Here is an 11226-nt window from a genome sequence, read left to right on the forward strand (position 1 = left end):
GCTTGCTGCTCTCACCCATACCATGGGTACAGTGCTGTAAGCACTGATGTCTGGACCAAGAAATCCCCAACATGACACCTGCCCCCAAGAGACTGCAAGAGGAGGGATACGGCAGCAGGAGCATGAGAGGGGAGCCATGCAGCTCAACTCGCCCTCTGCAGATGCTTCCTCCCCAACCTTCCCTCTAGTCAAGTGAGTAGGGAATGCGCTTTGTGTGCACCCATGCACGCGTGAATGCGCCCCACCAGCAGAAACAACAGACCAAGGCGGGGCGCTGCGCTCATGCCATGAGCAGCACGTGCATCTCTCCCGCGCAGCTGCGCGAGCACGCGGCGTGCAACGAACGCTGCTGTCACCCCTCACTCCTGCCTGCAGCGAGGCCGCTGTAAGCGCTCTCGCCAAGGGGAGCCGCGGCAGGACGAGCGCCTGTCCGCACCACCCCGCGCAGGGACCCCGCTCCCCGGCCCGGCCTGGCAGCCGGGCGCTCTGTGCTGCTCCGCACGGGCCCGCCGCTGGCTCCCTGCCTGGGGCAGGCAGCTCCGCGGGCGTGGGACCCCCGCCGCGCTCCGCCCCGCGGCGGCCTCTGCCAGGGGACATCCGGCGGTCAGGGTCAGGGTCGCACCGCCCAGGGGACCCCGGCGTCCTGGCCCCGCCCACCCACGGCCGATGACGGTGCGCTGGTTGCGGGAGCGGTGCATGCTGGGTAGCGTGTAGTCGTCGTTCGGAGGACTCTGCGTGCTAGAGCGTCGATCCTTCCGCCGGGGTGGGGGTGACTGGCCTCAACCATAGAGATGGTGGTGGGGGAGGGTAGGCGGTCTCCCTTTCCCTGTGCCATGGCCTGGCTAGAGCGCCGCGGCGACCACAGAGAGTGAGGGGCAGAGCGCCGCCTCTGCGTTCTCTGTCTGCGGGTGCTGCCGCCGAGGCCGGGCGTCTCCTTCCTGCTGCTGGACCCAACGTGCTCGGTGCCGGCGCCGCCATGCTGCCCGCCGCCCGCTCCCTGGGGACCCCCTGCCTGCGGGGGCTGCGGGCCGCCTCCCGCCTGCTGCTCCGGTACCGCGCCCCCCCCCCCCCCCCGCCCGGGGCAGCCGCGGCCCGGCTGCGAGCTCCCCCTGCTGCCCGCGCAGGCCCGTCCGCGTGCCGAGCCCCCCCCCAGCGCGGCCCCGATCCGGGTGCGGGGCCGTGCGTGGACGCGCCCGGTGCGCGGCTGAGCTGCGCCGCGCTGCGCTGCGCTGCAGGGGCCCGGCCCGGGTCCTCCCCGCCGCGCGCCCGCAGCCTGACAGGCCTCTCTCTCCCTGGGGCAGGCAGCAGCTGCCGAGAGCCTGTCTCGTGCGGATGCTGAGGAGCAGCGGCCTCCGAGGGACGGACGCGCTGGCCGGCGCGCCCCTCGATAACGCCCCGAAGGAGTATTCGCCCAAGATCCAGCAGCTGGTGCAGGACATTGCCGGCTTGACGCTGCTGGAGATCTCGGACCTCAATGAGCTGCTGAAGGTGGGCAGGGCTTGAGCACGGGCTCTGTGCTGTGCCCCCTTAGTAGGCTGCTGCCAGATGAGTGGTGGGGGGCACAATATAAAGACCCCCCCACCAGCTTGAATTGTCATCGGGTGTCCCTCTCTCACCCTTAACTCTCCTATTTGGCCCTCATCAGCCCCCCCGGTTGCTGCGTTTCCCTGTGGTTTTAGCTTTCATCTGGCCAGTTCCAGGAGCTGTTGCGCAGGGAGGCAAACCCTGGCCGAAGTGGGGGAGGGAGAGGACTGACCTCTCCCCACTTTTTGCCTCTTTCACTTTGTGTAGTTGGGCAGAGCTGTACTAACTTGAGGCATGGTTGCTTCCAAGGTGGGGAAGAAGGCTGGGTCTTGTGGGTGGCTGATTGTCAGGAAACAGAATGGGGCCATTCCTCTGCCCTTCTTCCCACTGGGAACACAAGATAGGCTGAAATGCTGTTGGTTACACTACACCTTGTCATCTTCTGCAGAAGACACTGAAGATCCAGGACGTGGGGCTGATGCCAATGGGTGGAATGATGCCACTAACTGCAGTGCAGTCAGCCACTCAGGTAACTCCCAGTTACTCTGCTAGGGTCCTCCTCCAGGCTCCCTGGACAAGCACCAGAGGAACGAAGGTGCTAGCTAGGAAAGGGACATTGCTTTAGCCTTGTATTTTGGCAGATGTCATTCTAGCAAGTCCAAAAATGCCTCACTTGATCCTAACGGTTGGTTCCTAGCTAAACAGACCCAATCGAAGTTCTGTCTTCGTAACTCTGGTGATTCTAGACATGGAACTGGAGTGTTCGTAGGCATTTAGGTAGCAGCCCATCAGTTGTGGAGCATCTGTGTGTTGCTGTGCCCCTCTGCAGGGAGGAATATGAATAATTCCCCAGCTGGTCAGAATCGGCTGCTTGTCAAATCCTGCATATGGCAGGGCGGGAGGTGGGGCATCCTGACTGAGTCCTGTTTTACTTGGCCTCACCAGGCATGTGTTGGTTCCAGGTAGCAAAAGAGGAAGAAGAAGAAGACGTCCCCAAGAAGCCAGAGAAATTTCTTTTCACTGTCAAGCTGACTGAGGTGAAGGCTGTGGAAAAAGTAAAACTGATCAAGGAAGTGAAGAACTGCATGCAGGGGCTGAACCTTGTCCAGGTGAGGATGCGGCATTTACTTCTGCTGGTATGACCTTGGTCACGACTTGAGTCTCCCTGGGGCTGTGCTGGAAGCTCTGAGCCTCGTCCCCTCTGCCCAAACTATTTTTGAAAGTGCTCTGAAAACCTGACACAGCTGTATGTCAGAACAGCAGTTTGGATTCCTTAGTAAGCATGAATCACAGTTTGACCATGGGCTTCCTTTGCTGTGCACTTCTGTGTCCCAAGTGCATGGGGCCTCCACTGGGAAATGTCTGCATCCACGTGTTTCCATTGCTTGTCTCCCCTTTCCCCGGCCTTCTGGGTGGTTGATTTCTCGAAGCAATAGTTCACTTTCTCACCGGATGGTGGCAGCAGAAACCTCACCATAAGAGAGTTTGCAAGGGAAGAGGGGCCGTGGAAGGAGAACGTCAGACCCCAATGCCCCTGGGTGCAGTTAATTGGTCTCATCACACACTACTCAACGTGCACTCTCCCAACAGACGTTGCCAGGATTTGGGGGCGAGGTGGGAGGGCATTGAGATCATGTCCTCCCACAACTTTGGGAGCTGGGAGGAAGGGGAGCTGGCACCTGCAGCAGTGGAGGATGCAGAGCAAGTCAGCCTCAGCTTGTTCTGCCCTCCTGCTTCATGGCTCGGGGCAGGGGGGCACTGCCCGTGCTCTCGATGCAGCCGGGGCAGCAAACTGTGTTGGGGCTGTGTTGCTCCACTTCCCCTGCTGCTGCTAGTGAGTATAGGGCCAGGGGACCTCCACTACTAGGATGGTGGTGAGTTCCTTCCACAGGCTGGGGGGAGGTGTCACCTGGTCCTGTGGGTCCCCCTTTACCAGTCGCCCCTGCCAGGATTTACCCTAAGACCCCCAGGGCGCCCTAGTAGCAGCTGTAATCAGTCCAGCAATGGCTTCTCTCCAAGGAGTTTCGGTATCTCAGAGTTAGTCGGGGATGTGTTCACCAGCCTCTGCAAGCTGGAATTCTAACCCCAGCCTGCTTTCCTCAACGTGCATGGCTGTGACAGGGCAGCTGGTTCTCTCATTCTGGGTGTCTCAGAGGCAGGAGTGGTGTGTTCTGCGTGCCATCCTCGGGAGCCCTGCTCTAGGTCCAATCTGTGACATGGTTGGTAAACGTTACCAGGCCGTAGGGTAGGAAGCCACAACAAATATTTCCATTCCAACTGGGAAAGAAGCAGCAGGAGCAAAATGTTAGAAAAACATTACTGAAAACAGCAGCTCATCTACATACACCTGTCTTACCTGATATCCTGCCAGCCCCTAGTGGGGACGTATGCCACGTCTGTTGTAGCATTTTTGTCGGACAGGCGGGGGGCAAAGCGTATCCCTGATTGAAGGAAGTTTCTCCAACAAAAGTGGCAGTGAGGACAGTGCTGTGATGGGAGGGGTGCTCTCTCGCCAGTGCAGCTACTGCTGCTTAGAGGGGTGATTTAATTATGCCAGGGAGTGAGCCCTCTAGCACAGAGCAGCACTTGGGACACCTCACAGCTGTGCCACTGTAAGATCTGTAGCCTGGGTGTGGCTTAGGCCAAGCATCTTCTGACCGTTCCCCTGTCTCTTTCCCTCCCCCTGGTTCCCATCCATCTGGTTCCAGTCTCTTCCCCTGCACTCCTGAAGGAGTGCTCTGGAGAAACCTGGTGGGAATTTGGCCTGGTTGGCGGACTTTCTTCCTTTTAGCCGTGCCTGTTCTCTAGGCAGTACAGATGATTGAGCGAGAGTCATTTGGACCAATTGTCCTGTCATTGTCCATTCACAATTCTTAATTGTCAGTGGATAGGTGGCTATCCTGAGCCGTGTTCTCTTTCCTGCCTGTAGAGATACATACCCCATGCCACTCCCCTACCTTTTCCACACCAAAGAAGAGCTCTGTGGAGCTCTAACGCTTCTTGTTTCCATCATGAAGTTGGTCCAGTAAAGACCCTGCTTTGTCTGCCTCGTCTCCCTCAACCAATATATTTGTACTGGAAAACGCCGTTCCAATAACCACGGAGAGGTAGCCATGATAGTCTGTACTCCAACAAAACAAAGCAGCAGAAATGTAGCACTTTAAAGACCAAGAAGAGGATTTGCTCGGTGATGAGCTTTCGTAGGACAGACCCACTTCGTCAGATCCACAAAAGCTCATCACCGAATAAATCGTTGTGTTAGTCTTTAAAGTGCTACCTTTCGGCCACTTTGTTTTGCCCCAATAACCTTACTGTTAAGACCAGATTAAAATTCTGCTTCCTAGTCATCCCATTCTAACACCCTTGACAGCCAGCTCCAGGAACTAAGTATGTGTTCTGGTTGTAGGATGTGGGGCTGTGTCCTGGAGAGCCGTGATAGCAAAGAGCTTAAGGACCAGGTTAGAAAATCCACCGGATGTGAGTTCCCAATTCATTTCTGTAGCTCTGAGGGTGAACTTGGCTCTCCAAAGTGAGGCATCACAGTGAGGAGCAAGGAGGTGACATTACCTCTGTGGACAGCTGTAGTGATCCCACTGCTGGGAGCCTGTGTCCAGAAGATGGCTGGCAAATGGAGAATGGTTTGGAAAAGAGCTACAGGTATGATGAGAGGTCTGAAAAGTCTGCCTGGGTTGTGAGTGTCACCAAGAGAAGATATAGCAGGGGCTCAATCGCAGTCAGGTGTCTGTAAGCAGAAGGGACATCTGCCTGCACACTGCTCTCCCGGTGAGCAGAAAGAGGCAGAAGAAAATCCAATGGCTGGAAAACAAAGGCAGGTGAATTCAGACTAGAAAGAAGGTAAATGTCTTAGCAGAGAGGCTCACCAGCCATTGGAACAGCTCACCTTGTACATGCAGGTCCTGCATTGCTTGAAGTGCTTAAACCAGGATCAAAGGGCTTTCGTAAAGAAGTGCTGCGGTTCAGACAGAAACAGTGCTGTGGGGCAGAGATTATTGGCTGTGGTTCTCCTCTGGGGCTGTCTAGGACATAGCTGATGATAACACTCCCCTGTTATTTTAACATTTGACTCTAGTTGGTGAAAGCTGCTGGTTTCTCTCTTTCTGTCAGGCAAAGAAACTGGTAGAGTCCCTTCCACAAGAAATCAAGGCCAGTGTGTCTAAAGAAGAAGCTGAGAAAATCAAAGCCGCACTGGAAGCAGCAGGAGGGACTGTGGTTCTGGAGTAGATGGCCCACGCTTGTTGCTGTGGGACTAGTGTACCTCCTGCCTGTGCTCCTGAGGGCATCTGCCCACTGACTGTAGCAGGTTCCTGTGCATTCCCAGGGAGCTGAGCTAAGCCCTGCTTTGTTGCAGAGGGCTTTGCTCTGTCAGGATGGCCCTGTTCCAGCTGGGGATGTTCAGTGTTCGGGACCGGCCATTTGTATCAGCACCACAATGAACTCTGAATCTATTAAAGCGTGGGGATGAAGAGTCTGTAAAAGAGTGACCAGTCCTTCCTGAAACCACTCCCAGCCTGCAGGCCAGCCAGCAGCACTACCTGGGACGGACTGTACCCCTGTCCCAGCCCACGTGGCTTTGTGCCACCACGCAGCCCTGTTGTGGTCATTATTATTTGCACCCCATGGATTGCCTCTTCCCGCCTGCTGTCCTGTCTTTCCAAGCACAGTACTTATGGGGTGTGAGGAGAGTAGGGCCCTGTGCTCATGTACTGCTCTGACCTTTGGCTGCAGCTTAGACAATGGAATGGCTAGCTGGGGCCTGGCTTATGATTTACAGGTGGGTGGATGTGGCTGAGGCACCTGAGGGGAGGGGTGTTTCTCCTGCAGGTCACCTGGGTGAGGTGTATGCAACTCCCTAACGGGGAACATGTGGTCTGGACTGATGGTTCGTGTGGGGCAGGAGCCCAGTTGTCCCAGGTGACTGGTGTGCAGATGGAGGAAGGATTTGACAGCCCAGCCCAAGGCCGTGGTTACGCTTAGAGCAGTACAGTCCCAAGGGAGCTCCGCTGCTGTTCTGCTGTGCTGTTCTGCTGTGCTCCTGCAGCCCCTAGGAAGAGCACTGGTATTATCCTAATACAGCTGTCTCAGGGAGCAATGGGAGTGGCTGCCTGGCACAGGGGGCATTTTCACGACCCCCAGAAACACCAGTTTTGCTGACCTGGTTCTCGTGTTCCAGTGGCCTGAGCTGTGTTCTCCACAGAGGCCCTGCTGCCAGTGCGGTGAGCAGCTGGTGCCAGTCTGCCTGCTGGGGAGCTCGGTGCATACGAATATGGGGGCTGGCTCAGGAAGTGTGGAACCAGAGCCTGCAGGAAAGGCCCCTGGATCCATGCCAGCCCTGCTTTGCTCTCTCCCGTCCCAGCCACTTCCGCATTACCTTCATTTGCCCCTCCCTTCACCTTGCTGTTCAGGGCTCTGCGTAATCCATGGGGGAGGGTAGAGGAGTGCTGGGCTGAAAGCCCACCCCCTCACTGCCATGTCTGCTGAGCTGGCCGGAGGGCAGCTCTGCCTGCGGGTTATGGGTAGGACAAGATCCAAAGAGGGTGTGAGAAGCTCGTAAAGCTGGGGCCAAGTGTGGATTGCTCCCCCTTGGAGGGCTTGGAGCTGAGCTCTCTCCAGCTGTTGATGAGGTCCTAAGAGGCTGCACCTTAGAGAGGTTCCAGCAGCTCTTACCGTGCTGGGGCTCCCCTTCAGATAGCAAGTGTCTGAAGGTGGGGACCCCTCTAATTGAAAACAGGTGGGGGCTTTGGGCTGTCGTGCCCCACAGCTGACAGGTCACAACACCCATGTAGCCACCTGGTATCTCCCAGAAGGGTCGTGACCTCCCCTTTGAGAGTCCCTGGGCTTAGAGCCCCTGACCCTGTGTGATGGGGTTCAGGGGTCCCCCTGCACTGCACCCCGTCCACTGGCAGGAGTGACTCTCACTCAGCAGGTGCAACACAAGGTTTATTAGGCAACAGAAGCCCAGTTTCTCACAGAAGCGACAGCACAGCAGCCAGAGACAGTCCTTCCAACCCGTCCTGGGGAGAAGACCCCGAGGGGTGCCCCTCTGGGGTGTAGCTTCCCCCTCCTCAGGCTGGCTGCCTTCCAGCTCTCCCTTTTTCTAGCCTCTAACTGCTGCCCCCCCCCCCCATTCAAAACCCAGCTCAGCTCCTCCCTCCTCTTTGTTCAGGCAGAGGTGTTACCTGCCAGTTGTAGCCCCAGGGTCATCCTTAGCCACTGGGAGCTGCTGCTTGCCTCGGACATCCAGCCTGACTCACACATGCACTCCCCCCACTCCATCACATCTCTCCCCCCTTCCAGACCGAACTGAGCGGGGTCACTTAGCCAGTGACCTGGGGAAGTTCGGGGCCCTCCCTGCGTCAGAGGGCATCGGCTATTGTGTTGTTGTTCCCCTTCACATGGACCACCTCCATGTCGTAGTCCTGCAGGAGCAGACTCCACTGCAGGAGCTTGGCGTTGGCCCCTTTCATGTGATGCAGCCAGGTCAGGGGTGAGCGATCGGTGTACAGGGTGAAACGCCGTCCAAACAGGTACGGCTGCAGCTTCCCCAGTGCCCACACCATGGCCAGACATTCCTTCTCTATGGCTGCGTAGTTCTGCTCCCGGGGCAGCAGCTTCTTACTCAGGTACACGATGGGGTGTTTCTCCCCTTTGTCATTCACTTGCATTAGCACCGCCCCCAGCCCCACGTCTGAGGCATCGGTGAACACCAAGAAGGGCTTGTTGAAGTCTGGATTTGCCAGCACTGGGGCCCTGACCAGAGCCTCCTTCAGTGCGCAGAGGGCCTCTTGGCACTGCTCGGTCCAGACCACCTTGTCAGGCTTTCCCTTTTTACACAGCTCCATGAGGGGGGCTGCGATGGAGCTAAAGTGGGGCACAAACCTCCGGTAGTACCCCGCCATCCCAATGAAGGCCTGGACCTGTTTCTTAGTCTGGGGTGTTGGCCAATCTCTGACAGCCTCCACTTTAGCTGGCTCTGGCTTTAAGCAGCCGCTGCCCACCTTGTGGCCCAGGTAGGTCACCTCAGCCATTCCCACCTTGCACTTCCCTGCCTTGATAGTCAAACCAGCCTTCTGGAGTCGGTCCAGCACCTGCTTGACTTGGGACACATGGTCCTCCCACGTCTGGCTGAAGATGCAAATGTCGTCCATGTAAGCCAGGGCAAAGCTCTCCATCCCTTTCAGTAGCTGGTCCACCAGACGCTGGAAGGTAGCGGGTGCCCCCTTGAGGCCAAAGGGCAGGACCAGGAACTCGTAGAGCCCCACAGGGGTGATGAATGCCGACTTGAGCCGGGCATCTTGGTCTAATGGCACTTGCCAGTACCCCTTGGTGAGGTCTATGGTGGTGAGGTAACGGGCTCCCCCCAGCTTGTCTAAAAGGTCATCAGGCCTGGGCATGGGGTAGGCGTCCGATACAGTGATGGCGTTAAGCTTGCGATAGTCCACACAAAACCGAACAGACCCATCTTTTTTAGGGACTAACCACGGGAGAGGCCCAGGGGTTGGAGGAGGGTTGGATCACCCCCAGAGCCAGCATGTCTTCAACCTCCCCGCTATGTCCTGAGCCGTCCTCCCTGTGGCTCTGAATGGCACACACTTGATAGGGGCGTGGGTGCCTGTCTCTATTCGGTGGACAGCCAGGTCAGTGCATCCGGGTCTGTCCGAGAACAGCTGTTGATGCGAATGCAGCACCTCCTTGATCTCTGTCTGCTGGGCAGGGGTCTGCTGGTCTGAGAGGGGAATAGACTCCAGCAAGGAGCCGGCACCAGTCCTTGTGAGCAAATCCACCAAGGGATCATCCCCCTGCCCCTCCCAGTGTCTGCACACGGCCAGCACCAAGTTCTCTCTGTCCCAGTAAGGTTTCATCATGTTCACATGATAGACCCGGTGGCTGTGGGCCCGGTTCGACAGTTCCACCACATAATTCACGTCATTTAGCTGTTTGACGACCTTGAAGGGCCCATCCCAGGCCGCTTGCAGCTTGTTCCGCCGCACAGGTACAAGGACCATCACTTGATCCCCGGTGGCATAGGCTCGGGCCCTGGCGTTACGGTCATACCAGACCTTTTGCTTCCTCTGGGCCATGGAGAGGTTCTCCCTGGCCAGGCCCATGAGCTCGGTGAGTTTTTCCCGGAAGGTCAGTACATACTGTACCACTGACTCCCCTTCAGGAGAGGCCGTCCCCTCCCACTCTTCTCTGAGCAAGTCCAAGGGTCCCCGTACCCTCCTTCCGTACAGCAGCTCAAACGGGGAGAACCCCGTGGATTCCTGGGGCACCTCCCTGTATGCAAACAGCAGGTGGGGTAAGTACTTGTCCCAGTCATGGGGGTATTGATTCATGAAGGTTCTCAGCATCTGCTTCAGAGTCCCATTGAACCTCTTCACCAGCCCATTGGTCTGCGGGTGGTAGGCTGTGGCCCAGGTGTGCCGGACCCCACACTTGTCCCACAAGCTTTGCAATAGGGCCGACATGAAGTTGGACCCCTGATCTGTGAGGACCTCCTTGGGGAACCCCACTCTGCTGAAAATGGACAGCAGTGCATCTGCCACGGTGTCAGCGTCGATAGAGGTCAAGGCCACAGCTTCTGGGTATCGCGTGGCAAAATCTACCACTACCAAAATATATTTCTTCCCTGAACGCGTTGCCTTGCTGAAGGGGCCCACTATGTCTATAGCCACTTTCTGGAAAGGCTCCTCTATGATGGGCAGTGGCCTCAGGGCAGCTTTCCCCTTGTCCTGGGTCTTCCCCACCCTCTGGCAGGGATCGCAGGACAGGCAATACAGACGGACAGCTGCAAAGATCCCTGGCCAAAAAAAGTTCTGTAACAACCTTCTCCTGGTGCGGTGGATCCCCTGGTGTCCCGCGAGCGGGACATCATGGGCTAGGTACAGCAACCTGCGCCGGTACTTTTGGGGGACCACCAGTTGCCTCTGGACCTTCCATGGCTCCGCTTTGTATCTGGGAGCCCACTCCCGGTACAGGAATCCTTTTTCCCACAGGAATCTCTCCCTGCAGCCCTCCCCCAGCTGTGGAGCTGGGCTGAGACTGGCCAGTTCCCTCAGCTTCTGCAAGGAGGGGTCTGTCTGCTGCTCTGCCTGGAATTCTTCCGCTGGGGCAGGGGCGGATGCTACTCCCCCATCCCTGCCTGGCTCCAGCACCCCTGGCCTGTGAGATCTGGTTTTTGGGGGCCCCCTTTCTCTCAGGGTTGGCCCCTGTGGCTCCTGTGGCTTTGGCTGGGCCTGTACCCCTGAATCTGGGGAGCGCACCCCTCGTTTTCTTTGGCTACGGGTCAGGACCAGGGCACGAGGGCGATCACCTTGCCAGTTCTCCAGGTCAGCCCCCATCAGTACATCCGCCGGCAAATGGCTGTGCACGCCCACCTCCTTGGGGCCTTCCTTCTTCCCCCATTTTAGGTGCACCCTCGCCATGGGCACCTTGAAAGGGGTCCCATCAACTCCTGTTATCGTCAGGTGGGAATTGGGTATCATGCAGCCCGGTGCCACCACCCCGGGTCGGGCCAGTGTCACGTCAGCGCCTGTGTCCCAGAACCCCGTGACCTTTTTCCCGTCTACTTCGAGGTGTTTGAGACACTTGCTCCACAGAGGTAGTGCTGCCCCCACTCTGTAAACTGACCTCTGAGCATTTGGTCCCCCTGAGGAGCTGGTCTGCGGGGCGGACTCGGCCCAA

The 11226-nt window shown here is 57.6% G+C and overlaps 1 protein-coding gene across 1 annotated transcript; it reads left to right on the plus strand.

Moving 5' to 3' along the window:
* Nucleotides 1–834: 834 nt before the first annotated feature.
* Nucleotides 835–6039, plus strand: MRPL12 (mitochondrial ribosomal protein L12). The gene is made up of 5 exons (XM_075014721.1): nt 835–1050; nt 1302–1488; nt 1973–2053; nt 2487–2633; nt 5650–6039. The coding sequence occupies exons 1-5, from the start codon at nt 977–979 to the stop codon at nt 5764–5766; spliced, it is 606 nt and encodes a 201-aa protein (XP_074870822.1). The 5' UTR covers nt 835–976; the 3' UTR covers nt 5767–6039.
* The last annotated feature ends 5187 nt before the right edge of the window (nt 6040–11226 follow it).

The sequence above is a fragment of the Carettochelys insculpta genome, chromosome 20 (genome assembly GCF_033958435.1).
Source record: "Carettochelys insculpta isolate YL-2023 chromosome 20, ASM3395843v1, whole genome shotgun sequence".
Classification (NCBI taxonomy): domain Eukaryota; kingdom Metazoa; phylum Chordata; order Testudines; family Carettochelyidae; genus Carettochelys; species Carettochelys insculpta.